Below are 16,983 nucleotides of genomic sequence, written 5' to 3' on the forward strand. Positions count from 1 at the left end.
GTAAGCCTATTTCATATATGTGGCATAACAATGTTTGGTTGCACACTGTCAAAAAAAGAAGGGTCATATTTGAACCCTCAGGAGGACATCAGGGGGTCCACAGCACTTTTTAATCGTTGGTCGTGTTTGTGTGATTGTCTGAGTTTTGCCCCTTCTCTGGTTAATCTTGTGAGATACGACCCAAAGGCATGATGTTATTCAACTAGTGTTCACATTGACATTTAATGCAATGCATTCTGAATCCTAAAGTAGATCAATGTGCTATGTTTCACAATGTGAAATTGCCCAACCCTGTGAGCCATAGACCATATCCTCACAGCGGCCATTTTCCTCTGACGTTGCGTTCTGGGTGACAAGTTTGAATGCTGGGATAACGTTGTGCTGTTGCATTTCAGATTGTAAGTTGTATAGATGTAAGGAATCTGACAAAGCTTCTCGACTGACCAGCAACTGAAAAAATGATGATAATGAGTGTAAATGTGAAATAAGGTGGGACAACGCGACGGATTTGGCGACAGCTGATGGCGTCTAAGGCCTGAAAACGGACGCCATGTCGACTCCGTCATCTCTGTTGGACAGGTAATCTGCTGGTTTGTGTCTGTAGGGGAAATGTATCATTACTCTGCATTATGTAGTCAACATAGCTAACGTTAGCTCCTTATGTTGCTGTCATATTTATTTGCCCATCATTAGCATCATCAGCTTGAAGCTAACGTTAGCTAGCTAGCCATGATAGACTACTTCCATATGAAACGTGTTTAGATATAACGTCACTGTTTGCACACAGGCCAACATTTACACTTACTGTGGATGTAATCTGTATGGCAGTGTTCACACATGCACTGCTACCCTGGACTGTTTGGACATTAGCCAGACGAGCTGTATGAGAGAGGCGGACTTATTCTTGTGTGCTACACATGAGAAAGGCCACGGTAAAGGTTTGGAGGTCATGTGAAGAATGCATATGGAAGTGGATGCACTCAAATTCAGAGTAAGTAATCATTCATTTCACAAGGAGGAAAAGTTCTTCTCGCTGAGAGGAACTGTCTTTCATATGGTTTTACTTCATGTCACTTTAACTTGGTAAAATGCCTAGTTTAACTTCAGCGAGACTGTTAAAACATATAGTGTAAGATTTTCTTTAAAGGGCAACTGGTAACATTTACCACATGGTGGCATAGCTTGCACACCAGACTCTACCTGTGTTTTCAGACATGGTTACATTTAAAAAAAAAAAAAAAAAGCTCCATCTATTCAGAAAGTGCTGAAATGATAATAATCTGTCAGATTTCCCACATTTTTAGAACATGCCACCTTGAACACCAGCAGCCGGTTCACTTGGAGCATGATGTCAGAAGAAAATGGCCACCATGTGAATAGCCTGTGGTCTACATGCTTGCTAACAAGCAAAAAAGCCATGACAACCCACTTATTGTTGTAAACAAGGTCAACGAGCCTCTTGGTAAGTATTTATAATTATTTGTTAGTTACAAGTTACAGTAATGAATATCCATGCATTAGCTTGTCAGACTTGCTTTACTCAAGCTTGTCATTAGGGGGCACTGTTGGAAACGCACACAAACAGGTCATTCTCTCGGCTCTCGCTCTCCAGCGTGCACACTCTGAAAAATGAGCAGTGTCAGCACTTTGTGTGTGCGGTGCAGTTTCAATGACCGCGTATTCAATTTCACTGTTATTGGACCCCAACAAAATCATTATTCAAGAAAGGCCGCAGTGGCATGATTCGCTCTGGTATTATTACACACCGCACTGTATAATCTGCACATCAGTTTCCACACAGTGAATACGGTTTTTCCACCCCCCCCGTCCTTGTATGTGGAGGCACAAACGCTGTTATTTGTTGTAATGGCTCTAGCTCTGGAACAGTAGCCATGGGGAGGGTGGGTAAATGGTTTCCCCATAAGCTGTTTCTACGTGTGTTCCTCCACCTGCTGCTGGAGTCACATCATTCTCTCTGCGTGCAAACACTTTGTTGATTGTGATTCGCCCGCTTTTCTGTTTCGGATGAATTTGTCCTCACAGTGGCGGTGTTTAATAGCTGATAACTTTCGAACTCGGACAGAAAATGGGTCCTCAAATGTGTGTGAGCACCTGCACAGACGCAGTAGTGTAGAGTTCTTTAAACACGAAGAACACATGGGGATGTCAGTCAGCATGCAAGGGCTGGAACTAAGGGTCCTGACACGCCAGATAACGGTAGGCTGTCGACCGATGTTGGGGCTGTCAGTGAGCATCTGTGGTCCCAGTTGTCGGGCCGTATCCACACTGTTGGCCCTTGATCAGTGGATTTTTGATTGCTGACTGAACACGCAGACTCGGCAGCAGAGGTAGTCGGTGAGGGAAATCCCTCTGAGAGGATGCTGTAGTGTTCATGATTTCCACCACTGAGCTTGCTTTCTCATTGTTTTGCCTCTGTGTCCTCACCAGTGACGTGTGCAACTTTTTATACAACATATTCTTGATGACAGGTTACAGCACAGCTGGCCTTCATCGCCACAAGTTCTTTGCTGTCAGTTTAGTGTTTACGGACCCTGACTTAACTATTCTTCATCATCAATTAATCTACCAATTCGCTGCTCCAATAAGTGTTTCGTCCGAACGTTTCACATCACAAGCTCCCAGCCCCGAAAATTATGTTTTGAAATTACTCGCTTTGTCCGACCAACATCCACAAACTCGAAGATATATTATTTATTTTCCCGAAAGACTGAGAAGACCAAATGATTCACATCTGTATAGCTCAAACAAGGGATTTTCTGTTTGACACATGACCTAAGTAACTTAAAAAAATCAAATGCATCCAATCCATTAATTTTGTTGAACGACTGATAAATGAATCATTTAATCACTGCTGAAACTAATGACTCTAATTGACAGAAATATAAAAATAGATTGGCTCTAGTTAGAGTGTCCTTGGGCAAGATACTGAACCCCAAACTGCTGCTGATGTGCTGGTCGACGCCTGGCATGGCAGCCACCACTATCAGTATATGTGTGTATGCGTGTTGCTTTGGACTAAAGCTTCTGCTAAATGCCCCAAATAAAATATAGTGAAGGATTACACAGGCGTCGGGGGTTTTTAGAGACACACTTCAAACTGAGATTTAGGAGAACTCTGTCGTGTCAATGTATTGTGGTCCTTTTCTTTATAACAAGCTTGACACAGCCCTTATTAGTTTGCTGATGTCTCACTAGTCAAGTACCTAGCGAGCTAACCTTACAGAATTATTGCTGATTTGTGTATGACAGATTTCAATGTTGTATTCCTGCCTTTGATGGCATACGATGCCTTAAAATGTAACTTAAGTCCGGCAGTGAAGATGCAGCGGTTAGCGCTCCTCTTATATCAGTGCAGAAAGGCAGAGTAGGAGCGTGGTTTGCTCCTGTTGGCCTATAAAGCATCGCTAGTGGCCAGATACAGTTGTCTGATGAAGTGTTTTTTTATCTTTTTATAAGTTAATCACAGCTTTGTGTCATTTAGCTGTACCAACAAAAGTAGTGTAGCAAAAATTAGATTACGTCTCTCTGGGATCCCATCCAGGACTGATGACCTCTAAGCTGGATGTGAAGATAATGTGAAGTCGTGAATGAATTTGTGAGCTTCCATGCTTTTATATTTATGACAGATAAACGGCTTTGCGGAAGCACCAGTTCACCACAGCTGAAGGCGGGACATTGGACATGTCCAATTGCGTCTATTTATGTGACTGTTTGATTACGTGACCAACTGTTAACGTATGCGGATCTTGAGGGGTTGCCCCATTTCATAGAGGGACATTTCAACCACTACCCCTTCTAACTCTGGACTGTCAGGATGCCACCGAGCTTCCAGCAATATTATGATCAGCTTGCCACTGCAACAAAACATGTGTGGCAACTTCAACCCGAAGCTGCTGTTGATGTTTGCGCCCTTGAAAATCGAATGAAATGCCAACACACTCTCGCACACAGACATGGTGCCCCCTCAGTCACATTCAAACACACTTTCCATGTCAGTCCCCAGCAGCAGTTCGCTGGCGCCTGTGTTGTTGTGGTATGACTGTGAAGACAACAAGGTGGTTTCATATTAGCTTATCTAACAGGCCCAGGCTCCCAACGTGATTGCCCCTGTACCCTCGCACCTTTAATTGCATGCAAATCTTCAGGAGGGCATGGAGGAATGGGTGTGCATGTGTCCCAGCCACTTATGTGTTACTGATGCGCTGTGTCCTTTGCGCTTTGTAGCAGGAATACTTTATAACTTTAGAAGCCCTAATTGGCAGGCCTCAAGGGTGGAGGAGAAAAAGCTCTTCCTTTTCATTGAAGAATGTTTTTTTTACATATATATACAGTATAATTTGCTCTAAATTTCATTAGTTTTCAATGCATAATACATATTAAATATAAATATTAAATATTTGACACTTCAGTTTGAGAGGACTGGACCAGACTTGCTATACAAGAGGTAATTCAAGGTGAAATCTTAAATGCATGTTCTTGCTTTTAGGTGTTGGCTTGTCCACGTTCAGCAAAAAAAAAAAAAAAAAAAGAAAAACCCCAAAACACCTGCATTCTCTCTCTGCCTGTTGACATTTAAACTGGTGACCTTATGAAATTCCCTGCTCTGACATTCATTAAGAGCAATGGGATGCCCAGTCAAGAATCACGAAGGATTACCTTTCAGGCGTCCGTCCGTGGCGCTAACAAACACATTCTGATTTGGCACAAGGATAAACAGCAAATGTCACTGCAGACAGGTGTTGGAGCAGGTGGGCGGGGGTCATGGGGGCTTACCTGCTACATGCAGCAGTACCTCAGCACGATGTTTAAGGCCGAGCAGCCTATCATTGCGCAAGTTTAATACACAGTTTCAGAATTTGAATGAAATCACAAACCATTCTTCTGTTTTACAGTAATCGTCCAATAGATACATGGACCCAGATAGAACTCAGGGGCTATCTACTCTTAATATGGGATGGTGCTATTTCATACAATTCAGGTCGATAAAATGCATCTGATACAGTTCTTTATCACTTATGGCTGATACACTTCTTATTTTATTTACTCTTTGCTTTTTCTGTCTAAATCAGTATAAGCCAATTCTACTAAATTGGCAAAACTTAACATCTCCTGATCTTTTATGAAGTACAACTGATATACTTCATCTCCGTCTGTTACTTTATGGTCCACTGTGCAAGCTCTGCGGAAACAAAGGGACAATGGGCTGCATCCTGTCAGGCTGCAGCACTCAGCGGAGGGAGATACAAGTGGTGGCATGACAAAGTGCTCCGGGTTCTGGCCAACGTCTTGGAGCGGGAGATGCTCAGAGAACGGCAAACCCACGGGGACTCCAAAGCCAGCCATTCAGTTAGTCACGGCAGCAGAGAGGCTGTCGGCTCCCAGAAAGACCAAAAAAAAAATTTTAAAAAATGGCATCCTACAGATGGCACAAGGGCGGGAGATGAGGGTGGAAACTTATGAAGTGCTTCCTTTTAAGACTCATTTAAATAATAGAAAATAATTTATGAAGATCAGTAGCTTTGTCAGTTTTCAGCTTTGTGACTGGCACCTTATTCATGACGAGCGAGCGCTTTCCTCCCGCTGCTGCCCTACAGTAGCTTCTTCTCATGTCCATCATTTCCCTTATCTCTGCACAGCGCCATCCTCAAGTTAGGTTGAATCTTGAGTAAACTTTGCGTCCATTTGAGCCGAGTTGCAGGGGGCTACCACACCGCGATCATGTCTCTTGACAAGACCTGCCCTGCTCTACCCCCTGAATGGCTCGCACTTGTTGGTCACCCTTGCACCACTGGTAGGTGCAACTACCCCTTTGCTGTGCTGAAGATATTTGGTTAAACCAGGTCAAAAACAAATCCATCAGAACATGACACGAACGCGCTCTGAAAGGAGGCTGAGTCGACAGCAGAACGAGCCTCCTGTTGACAATAGAATCGAAGTATTGAACCACCTGGTGAAGGTGAGGCACATCTGGCGACACCAGCTCCAAGCCAGAGGCTACAGCTCACAGCAGGAGTGACTGAAGGAGAGACATCTCGCGATGTGCTTCAGAATGGCATGGGAGAAAGTGTCGTTATGTTTATTGGTTTTGCAGTTGACACAAACAAAGCCATATGGCTGGAACACAGTGGCTGCTTGTGCAGCGCGTGATGGCTGTGTCGCTGAACTGCTGGCTGGTGGAAGACTCTGGTGCGTGTGCTGGATGAGGACATGATCTGAATTCTCTACTCGCAAAGTCAAACAGTTTTGGCTTCACGCGCCACTAAGCAGCTTTCATAGCAGGAAGTTTGGACTTTCAGCTTTTTACTACAGCATTTTAGAACGATTCTTTTCATCTTGCTGGACTTCCTACCAAATGTCAAAAAACAAAGTTTGCCTTTGTTTCCTTTCCTGTGTATGTCATGCACAGGAAGAACAGACTGTATTTGACTGTAACTGATATGAAAAACTCCTGCACTTTTGAAGCAAAGAGAAGACCGGCTACGCTGCAGGAGCTCAGCATTCACTGATACAAACAGTGAAGCATTCAAGTTTTACACCTTTTATCTGTCAGCTCGTATAGCATTTAAAAAACCCAGGGAACATTTTAGCATAGCAGCAGCTGATACGGCTGAACTGCTGACTCCAGGGAGGTAAGAGCACGCGCAGCAGCGTAGTATTCAAGATAGGAGCAGTAATTCTGTTTTATTTGGTTGGCTTGAGGACCTCGGGCCTTATTGATTAAATCATTATCACAACATTGATCGGTCCAGATCACAGAAACAACCAGCGCAGCACTTAGGGTGGCACTACTGTATAGTAATTATTGTTGGGATCACATAGTCATTATTATCAAGGGGGGGACCTGAATGGTATCGAACTGACCTTAATGACTTTCAAACTAATGAGTTAAATTTAATGATATTGAAAAATTATTACAGCCGGGGTAGAAATTAAACATTTTGTTCGAGTGCACAAGCAGTATTTTAAGAATAACATTGTGTGGCCGAAGATACAGTCTTGGTCGAACATATGTAAACGACATGTATATCATCAGTCTTCAGTTCCAGTGATTTCTACAGCTCTCATGTGTCTGTGATTGATGACTAGAACACAAACTACTATGTCACAAAATATAATATATTATTTGACTTAAATACTTCTCCATAAGTTAAATCAATTAGATTTGCCCATGTGTCATCAGAGACAATGCCAGGATGATTACACTGAAGAAAGAAGGGAAAAAGGCCTCAGAAGATTCTTCTGAAATACTTTATTAAAGGTAAGTCCATGTTATACACACACAATAGATCAGAGTGGATCCATCTAAATAAGATGTCAGCTTCTTGGTTACACTGAGGAGAACATGGACCACGTGAAGGCTTGATGATGAGTCATCTTAGTCACAGACAAAGGCAGCTGGACATGATTTATTACTTATCCAGGAGGATGCTGCATTCCTTCTCACCTACATAGAAGTACCTCAAACACTTTCATTATAGAAAGGATAAAGACGAAACAAATTCAAGAACAGCAAAAGAAAGAACAGCAGCCTACACTTTAGTTGCGCAATCTAATAAAGAAAAAGTCATAGTAAGAAAAAAGCATATCTTGAGTTATGTCGTGGAAGATTCTGGAATGTTGAAATTGCTTGTATATCCATCAGCAGTGTGTGTATTTCTTACAAGGTTCAGATGAAGATAAAGAGTACACTATTGTGTTTGTGTAACTTGTTAGCTGGCTTTGTTCTCTAACTCCTCCAGCACTGCTGTGAAGATGCCTACAGCGGGCCTCCACTCATCCAGCTGCTTCACCTCCTGGATCTCCTCTTGTTTGTCCAGGAGCCTCTTCTTCTCTGAGTACGGCACACTGTCAATGAAGGAAATACACATGTTCATCCCATGTTTTCTCACATGTGTTCTGCTCTATTGAGCAGTTTGGTGTGATTGTTTGAAATCGAGTCACGCTTAAGTCCTGTGTGTGGGCCAGCATTAAGGTGGTTTTCACCCCAAAAGAGAAAAGAGCAATTCTCTGAAACTTCATTCTCTGGAGTTTGATGTAATACATTCTTTGTTCAGAATAATACGGTCTGGATTAATACTGTAGCTTTCAACTCACTGTGTCTTGGCAGAAGACTGCAGAGGAGTGGAGGTGTCTGCTCTGATATCTGTCCTCGGTCTGAAACAAGAATCAAGATCAGTTCAGTCTAAGTAGGTCGGTTTTGAAACAGCTGGTTATCAGGATTTATCAGATTTGACTCATGTTAAATGTAAATAACATGCATTTGACCTCAGCGCTTCTCCACTTCACTGATAATAATGTAAATTGCGCCATCTGCTGGACAAATGTCTGCAGCTCCTCTGGTTGAAGAGGAGAGGCAAACACAGGGTTTGGGGTTTTTCTGTGGCCAACAAGGTTTCACCACATCCACCAAAATGCATGCTAGATAGATATTTGACTCAAGTTGTTATTCTGCTGTCACATGATGATATGGTACCTGTTACCTCTTAAAGGGTAACTCCACTAATTTTACATACTAAAGTCTGTTTAAAGGTCTTGGGGAGTACAACTGCATACGAGAAAAAAATAGTATAAAGCCCAGAGGAATGCTGCATGCAACTGGATAAACTGTTTGTGTCATTGTGGGTAATGTAGGTGCCAGCAGTCCACTTCTATAACACAACTGGACTCATTAGGGTCTGTTTTAAAATAAATGATTAAAATTGTTACAGCAGAAGAAGAGAGATCACTGTTTTCCCCATACATTCTTCATCCTTTTCAAGACCTAGGCACCTACACTAGCCACTGAGTGTCATCACTGGAGGCAATTTATCAGATTACATGCAGCTTCCTGCACACAAAAGGCTTTCTACTACTTTTTTTTCACATATGCAGTAATCCCCAAGACCTTTTAACACACTTGAAATGTTTAAAATTGGTGGCGTTACCATTTATCTTTACAATTACTGTCTATAAGAAAACACAAGAGACAAATGCTCTGGTACTGATTAGTCCACACAGCCCACTCACAGTTGGAAACACATTAAACACATCAGATCAAAAACTGTTCTGATCCTCACTCAAGGAGTAGTAGTGTACAGGAAGTTAAAAGACACAACATCTCAGTGGAGCACTTCCTTGTTGCTGGGAAACGTGTGAATGCAGTGCTGGTATCTTGCAACTAATTACTGTAAATGTGTATTTTGTCAAAGCTGTCATCACTATGCATTTTGCTGTTTTACAGTTAACTGATGTCACCACCTGTCTTTATTCTGAGATACTTACACAATAACCTATTAGGTGTTATTAAACTGAAGAGCTAGAAAAGCTTATATTACATCATGCTGTTACACACCTGTATGTGCTGTAAGGTACTGTTGAGCCCAACTTGTGGAAGTCAGGGCTGTACTCGGGGGAGCAGAAGGGTCTGGCTCCAATAACAACGTGGCGGGGGGGCACAGCTGTAGGTAAGACATGGCAAGAGGCACATGTAGCTGAATATTTACTTCAGTCACATTTGGAACTACAAAATGCTCTAAAAAAGATTAGTTACTGAACACAAATGACATGGAAATGTCTGGTACATGGTAACATAAACCACTGGATTACAAAAAGTAATCTAATTAAAATGTTTGGGATCAGTTCTGATTTACTTGAAATAATTTTACCTTATACTTAAAAATTGACGCAGCCGCGAACATTTAAGTTTCACTTATAATATTTTTCTCTTAAATGCACTAAAACATTTTCAATGCTAACAAAATACACTTTGGATATTCGGCATTCTCAGTCGGTCAAATCAAATCTACCTGACTCAAACAGTACTGAGACAAACCACAGGTGTACTTTGTGATCTCCCCATCATGTAGCGTACTGTTTGCTGCAAATAAAAATGTAATAAGGCTTGGTTTCCCATAAATCCAAACAAAATTAAATGATACAACTGCCGGAGTTAGGGTTGTCTTGTGTAAGAACCATGCTAACATATATATGTTCGTATTTAAAATGTATGTCAGATGCACTTTTCATGAGTTATTAGAGCACTGATTATCATGAAATATTTCACTTCTGGTGTGGCAGTTTGACCAAATAATGGCAATACATAAATATTTAGCAAGCAATTATGACCATGTAACTATGATCTGTTTACACAATTTTCAAATGTAATCTGGGCTAATTATAGTGACATTCTTGTAATCTGATTATGTTTACCCAATTACATGTAATCTGTTATTCACAACCCTGGTGACTGTGTATTCATTGTTAATCATGAACTTTATTTATAAACAGGAATATATCTCAAATATATTGTTGTTCTGTCCTACTTTTGAAGACTTCAGTGGTTTGGGGTGGCGAGTCCCGCACAGTGCAGGTTTCCTCCGCTTGCACTGTGTGAGAGGGGGGCTGGCTGTGGCTCGGGTTCATCATCCAATCATCTTTTTCCCTCCGCTTGATATTAGCATCTAAACATTGTAGATATTGTTCTGAACCTGAAATATACACACAACAGAAAGCGTTTGCCAAAGTGCTCCACTGACAACTCCAAGCTTACCCAGGAAAACCATTTACTGGGAAACTCTAGCAAAACCAGTTGCTCCCCTGATGCTGACTGTTGGCCAACACATTAACTAAAGAAACCCCAGGTGTGAACAGTACCTGCTGTGACTGCATGTCAGACAGCTGCTCCTGAGAAGGAGTAATGTAGGAGTAAAGCTCTCCCTTGCATAAATAACGATTAAAAAACAGTGCAGAAAAAGCTGCTTGATTGGACAAAAAGGATTATTAGTTGCTATGCAACACCATTTGAAGTGCCGACTGGGAATTGAGCACATTATGGCCTTGGCCCCTTTCCAAACAAAAAATTAGAGGCTATGCCAATTTCTGGCAATGCTACCTTCACAAACGAGCTGTAAAAAGGCCAGCGCTGACACATATAGCTTATCAGAGCTAAAAATGAATCCCCAAGGCAGCTGATAGTGATGGCCCACTGCTCGCAAACACTTTGGAGGTGCACAACCCTGAAGATGTATTCTAAAATGAGCAGTTCACTGAGCTCCAGTAGATGGATTCTAATGGGGCTCAATGGAACCAGAGAACAAGGTCACAGCTTTAGAGGTCAGTCAGGTAATGGTCGCATACAGCAAAGTACACATGATAGGTTTATTGGAGTCCCCTTTGCTTTGCCATGGTTACGTGTTTCCAGTAAAGACTGACTGCTGGGGAGGGACTTGCAGGTATTGACTTGTGTTAACAGCAGCCAAGACTGCTAAATGTGTGCTTCGCCACCTGCCATGGAGCTAACTGCCCACCACCCCAGCTTGGCCAGCAGCTACCACTGAACACGGCTGGATCTGGACCTAACACGACAGCCCCGGAGAAGATGGAGGCTACTTTGACGACAAAGAATGCAATACCGAGGTGGATTTCGTTCCGGATTTGGTTCCTTGCACCCCGAGGCTGACTCAACAAATAAGTAGTGAAGTGGTTAGTGATCGCTTTAGCAGCAAAGCTAGCATTATGAGTTCATCAGGGAACTACATGAATCATATAGCACTCTAAATAGCCTCCGTCGTTCTCGGGGTCGGCAAGCGGCCTTGGCCTGAAGGTGACATCAAGGTGCTGCTGGTTAGCAATAGTTAACAGAGGGATGAGGCAGATCAGCAGGAGGACATCACAAAATTCTTTCTCCAAAATATATGACTGAGTTTCACCCAAATCAGTGAATGAATTTAATGTTCCCCGAGCCCCATTTTACACATCAGGTTCAGTTTATTGTCATACGAGTCAGCCTCTGCTGCATTGCTCTTGCTGCAGACAACTCAATGGCTGTGCGATGCTACATTTCTGCAGAAACCCTGGAAATTGTAAAAACTGCCAATTGCACAAAAGATTCTATTCAAATAACAATAGCAGAAAGGGTACACTTGACACCGTGTCAAATAGTAGTTGTGAGCCTGTCTGTTCTTGTCTCAAGATGTAACACTCAGTTGAGTATAAAACTAGACTATAAGCTCCACTGTATTACATCATGATGGTTTCTGTGGTTTTCAATCAGTAAATAAAGAGATTTTATATCAAGGAGAGGCAAAAATGTGATTGACTCAGTGACAATTATGATTCAGTACTACATCATTTCAGTTTCAAAGATTATGTTGTGTTCAAAGGTTTTTGCGGACCTGACCTCAGCTACAGCATCGCAGAGCTAAAACGCACAACAAAACCAAGAGGGATTTGAGAAAAATGCTGAGCAATGACGCAGCAGTATCCCTAATCTGCTGTGTCACTAGTTGCTGTGCAGAATTCTCAGTCTGTCTGTCTGTCTGTCCTCACAGGCCTCATGTCTGTCTTTCACTTTGAGAGCTTTGACACAAGAACCTCTTGACGTCTCACCGAGGGGCTGTCAGTGCTGTCATATCTCCACATGTAGAAGGAGGGAGAACACCGTGACAGCGTGGTGGCGTCACAGAAACAAAGATGGGTCCTGGAGTGACTTAGTAGCCCCCTTCTGTTTGTTCCAGTGTGTGTGTGTGTGTGTGTGTGTGAGAGAGAGAATGAAAAGCTGCACTGCAGCACTGTACCGTCTCAGGAGGGCTGAGTGACGGGCTCAGGTGTCTTTTAAAAGACGGCAATATAGACTTCTGCCTTCATTTTTTTTGTATTTGTCTGAGCATTTTATTTATGCTGCGGAGAAAATAAGGATGCAACTATGATGCAATGAACTGTAAAACTGCCTTTTTAATTGTTGGAATCTTTTTCACAGTCTATCCCCCCCATGTATGACAACTTAGCCCCTGAATTAATCATCTGTTTAATTTAAGCTAGGAGGCTGATCTGTGTAAGTGCTCAGCAGAGGGATGAATTCTCAAGACAAGTGAACACACAAGTGCCTACTGAGCTTCACTGTAACTCAGTCCATGATTATAGCAGCTATTAGCTGCTACTTTATCCTCCTATTGCTATACGGTCCAGTGACCTGCTGAGGGAGCAGTGCCATCATTTAGAGATGTGCCTACACGTAGCTTACTTACGGGTCGCTCCGGTGTTCACTGTCCGGTGTCCACTTTGCGGTGTGTCACGTCACTTTTACAACGCGTCAGTAAAAAAAAAAAAAGGATATGTCTCATAAATTCATAGTCATTACTCAAGACACAGCGCTATGTTTCTGTATTGTTTTACCGGCCGACAGTCTGTGTCTGTGCCGAACACACCTGCGGATCCCCGTCCAGTCAGAGGGAGCAGTCACAGCTGAACTGTCACGAGCAGCTGTTGCTAGGCGACACGCGCGGGCGTCAAGTGAGGAAATCCGGTTACAACAGGGCTTTCAAAATAAAACTTAAAAACAAAAACAAAAACAAACAAACAAAAAAAAAAACATAAAACAACCCCCACGGATTCTCTTCATTGTTACATCAACGTCGGCAGGATTTTTTTAAAAAATACAAATCTGTAAAACCTTCAATTACAATAATGTAGCGGAAGATCACCCTTGTCTCAGAAGAAGGCAGTGGATCCTGATGGCTCCTGGTCCTTCACAGAGCATCACCTTCTATTTCACTGCCGTGATTTTACTCTGTCAGACTTAGTAAACTATTACTTTGGTAAAAGTGAAAGTCACCCATAAGAGTAGCACTCAGAGTAAAAGCCCTGAAGTAAGCTGTGTCATATAAAATATAGTCTACTTAAGTATTTATATTATAAAGCAATAAAGCAGCCCAAATTCATTCATATAGCCCTGCACATGTTCACTACACCGTGCACTGTGGGGTCTGATCATTGCCATGGCTTATTATCCCATCTGATAGTCAGCATTTTTTGATAAGGCTATAAAAAATGGTGATTTTTAATATCACAGTGCCAATAAAGTGAATATATTTAAGATGTGCCACATTGACTCTGATGCAGTATGCAGGAGACGTTACTTAAGTTACCAAGTAAATGTAGCTTTGAGTAAAAAAGTACAATGTAGTGGAGTAAACACAGAAAACAGAAATACTCAAATAAGTTAGAAATTTAGGCCCACTTAAGTACAGTACGCAAGTAAATGTGCTCGGTTCACTTCCATCACCGTTCTTTCTTTAACTTTTTTATTGCTTAGACTGTCATTTCCTTTGCCGGGGAGGTTATGTTTTTGCACTTGTTGGTGTTGGTTGGATTGTCAGTAGGATCCCACAAAAACTACTGAAAGTATTTACATAACAGTAATCTAGGATGGAGGATGGGTCTCAGCCCAGAATAGAACCTAGTCCGGTTTTGGTGTGGAGCTAGATAAAGGGCCTGATCAGGCACATTTAGGTGGCTGGTATCTGCGAGTGAGTGCAGTTTGCTGTGGATCCAGAGCAGACAGACATGTTTCCCAAGGTCTGTGAAGTTTATTTTGCTCTACATGGCAGTTGCAATTACGGGCAATTAATAAAAGCGTCAGAGGGTGGCGCCAGTCTCACAGTTTAAACGCAGTCTACTGTACTCCTCGATCCCAGCAGATGTTCAGAGCCTTTGAATTTATCAATGAAACAGTGGGCTGCTTTCCACTCAGTGCTCCCCAAACCTGAATCACTGGCTGTAAGGTAATCATCTTCTGGGTGTGTGTGTATTGTTTTGTGGATGAGACAGTATGTCAGTCAAGTTCGGGAAAAAGCATCACGGTAAGTGGTCAATCTAACCAATTCTTGCTGGTGTGGCACCAGTCTGCAGTCACACTGATGCATGACGGGGCCAATCAATCAATCAATGAACACAGATCGGGTGCCAAAGCAAAACGCAGGCTCCAAATTCTGAAGCATCCAAATGACCTGAACTGCACCGAGAGCAGCCGACCTTCATATGGACTCACTGCAAAAGTGACACAGACATCAAGAGAGAGAGACACATGCGCGCGCACACTGGAGCGCACCGGGCGCTGCTCTTTTAAATCCACCTGTTCACGCGGCTTCCTGCGCTCTGATAGGTTTGTCAGGGAGAGAAAACAGCATTTATTACCGCCGTGAGCATGAAGTGACGAGGAGCCCCTCTCCCTCTCTCTCTCTCTCTCTCTCTCTCTCTCTCTCTCTCTAGCAGCACCATGACAGCACAGACACAGCACAGCTGCTCCTGCCGCGGCTGAATGGATTACCTCCACACGCACCTTCTCCTGGATGCTTTTTTCTTCTTCTTCTTCTTTTTTTTTTTTTGCGCAGAGCCTCCTCTCGTTAGTTCCCAGTGATCTCTGAGAAAGCCCGCTCGCCTTGTGCCTGCGCTCAACCGACACCGTGGACGCTGACCGCTGGCCACGCCGAGCGCACTGATCTGAGACCAGCTTTTGACTTCAGAGTCGCATCACCGCTTGCTGGCTGAGATTGTTTTTTTTTTTCTGCAACAATTTGTTGTGAGGGGCGAAGTCATGGTGCCGGTACCGCATCGGCTTCTCACGGCACCGTGAGAACTTTTCTTCCAGACTCCCCCCCTTTTTGTTTTTAGATGTTTGTCAGAGGGATCGTGCTTCTTTGGGAAATTAACCACCGTTTCCCTTTTCAATTATGTTCACTTTTGCTGCCTTCTGCTACATGCTGTCTCTGGTCCTCTGTGTGTCGCTGATCTTCTTCGCAATATGGCACGTAAGTACCTCACAACTGGTGTGTTTCGTTCGTCTTTTACGCGCGTCGATGGTCTCGTCACCGGGGATTTGCCAATATTAGACGCGCAGGTGTGATAATTGTGCGTAATAGCGACAGGCAGCCAACAGCCATGCGCACGAATTCCTTTCAAATTATATTCCCGTAGCTTTTACATCACAGGATCATCTCTCTTTTTTTTTTTGCAGATACTGTCCTCCACACGACAGGTGCGCACCTGTGTCTCCTCCTCCTGCTCCATCATCCACCCGTGCACGCATCCCTCTCACCGCTCTGTCACAGTCTCACCAGTATTTCCCCCGATTTTGGCTACTTTACACATTCGCGCTGACCCAGTTTGATTTGCAGAGACGCTGGCATCCCCTTCTGCAGCATCCTACATCAATTAAACAGCCTTCCTTCCAGATCAATTAGGGAATCGTGTAGAGTGTAATCTCCCCTCTCTCATCTCTCCAGCTCTGCTCCCTCTGCCTTTAATCAAGCCTCAGCTCAGCCATACACCAGTGCCAATATGACTGACTGCATTATGTTATTTGAATAATCTAATTATTTGCTCCCTGAGCAACATCTCCATCATGCAGGGCCTTATGTAAAGACAGATTTGGGTCAGGTCTTTCTGCCTGTTACCCCCTCATCCAGTCTGCTTTTTTGCATGGAAACAGCAACAGACCTGATGCACTTGGGATGACTGATCCTCTGGCAATTACAGCTAATAGTCGGTCTGCCTGTCTGTCAGACAGTGGCCCATGTGTCTGCTCACAGAGCAGAAATAAAGAGACCAGGACAGTGAGTGCACACACCCGTGGCTGTACAGTGGAAACTGAGAGCTTATGCAAAAAAAAAAAAGATGCAAAACAGACCAAACACAGCACCTTAATGATGCCGCGACTACTTCACTGACGAGGAAAACGTCTCCATATGTCCTGATTCATAATAGAGAACGAGAAAGCACAACACCTCCTTCAGATCTGTCTGCGATGTGCTGGAAGGATCACAATGGAACACATTATTCTGTAGCTTCAGCAAATAATCCACATCGCACCAGGCGTTTATTTTGCATTCTGCTTAAGATGGCAGAAAACAGCGGAGATGCCTCCTCCACTGAGCCCCGCGTTCGCCATGACGTACAGACAAGCGGCATAATAAGCCGGGGCTCCGTACTGCGAGGGAACATAATTAGGAAGAGGCTGTGAGGTGGGAATACGTGGGGCTGTGGAAGCATTCAGCAGAGCCGAGGCTGCACATTAACACTCAGCCACCTGCCAAATGCTGGGAGAGTTTGGCTGGAACTCCCTCACTTCTATCAGCCGTGCTGGCAGGTAGCCATCTCTCCATCGGTCCTTTTTTTTTTTTTCCTTTACCCCCCTCTCATTTCAAG

At 43.3% G+C, this 16,983-nt stretch overlaps 2 protein-coding genes and 1 long non-coding RNA gene across 4 annotated transcripts in view; 2 read left to right on the plus strand and 1 right to left on the minus strand.

Moving 5' to 3' along the window:
* The first annotated feature begins 860 nt into the window (after positions 1 to 860).
* Positions 861 to 7,337, plus strand: LOC119011987. Its single transcript, XR_005072323.1, has 3 exons — positions 861 to 991; positions 1,305 to 1,462; positions 7,202 to 7,337. It is a non-coding gene; the product is annotated as an uncharacterized LOC119011987 (long non-coding RNA).
* LOC119011986 (spermatogenesis-associated serine-rich protein 1) lies at positions 7,254 to 13,280 on the minus strand. Of its 2 annotated transcripts, none has more exons than XM_037085418.1 (6): positions 13,206 to 13,280; positions 13,026 to 13,077; positions 10,323 to 10,487; positions 9,353 to 9,458; positions 8,116 to 8,175; positions 7,254 to 7,866 (listed from the first exon to the last, which is right to left on the minus strand). In XM_037085418.1, the coding sequence occupies exons 3-6, from the start codon at positions 10,423 to 10,425 to the stop codon at positions 7,731 to 7,733; spliced, it is 405 nt and encodes a 134-aa protein (XP_036941313.1). In that variant the 5' UTR covers positions 10,426 to 10,487; positions 13,026 to 13,077; positions 13,206 to 13,280; the 3' UTR covers positions 7,254 to 7,730. The 2 variants fall into 2 exon arrangements, with proteins under 2 accessions (XP_036941313.1, XP_036941314.1); XM_037085419.1 differs by having other exon boundaries at positions 13,174 to 13,265.
* A 1,173-nt stretch (positions 13,281 to 14,453) lies between these two features.
* Positions 14,454 to 16,983, plus strand: part of cnih3 (cornichon family AMPA receptor auxiliary protein 3) — an 87,192-nt gene continuing 84,662 nt past the window's right edge. The window contains 2 exon segments of the mRNA XM_037087452.1: positions 14,454 to 15,489; positions 15,492 to 15,587. Of these exon segments, the coding sequence (XP_036943347.1) occupies positions 15,451 to 15,489; positions 15,492 to 15,587 (135 nt within the window). The 5' untranslated portion in view covers positions 14,454 to 15,450.

Source organism: Acanthopagrus latus, chromosome 22, assembly GCF_904848185.1.
Source record: "Acanthopagrus latus isolate v.2019 chromosome 22, fAcaLat1.1, whole genome shotgun sequence".
Lineage (NCBI taxonomy): Eukaryota > Metazoa > Chordata > Actinopteri > Spariformes > Sparidae > Acanthopagrus > Acanthopagrus latus.

Bases quoted from the DNA above. Each gene is read 5' to 3' on its own strand.
- LOC119011986 (XM_037085418.1), bottom strand. From the start codon at position 10,425: ATGATGAACCCGAGCCACAGCCAGCCCCCCTCTCACACAGTGCAAGCG. The intron at 9,459-10,322 runs GTAGGACAGAAC...TCTTACCTACAG, and splicing joins AACCACTGAAGTCTTCAAAA to CTGTGCCCCCCCGCCACGTT. The intron at 8,176-9,352 runs GTGTGTAACAGC...TTCTTGTTTCAG, and splicing joins GTACCTTACAGCACATACAG to ACCGAGGACAGATATCAGAG.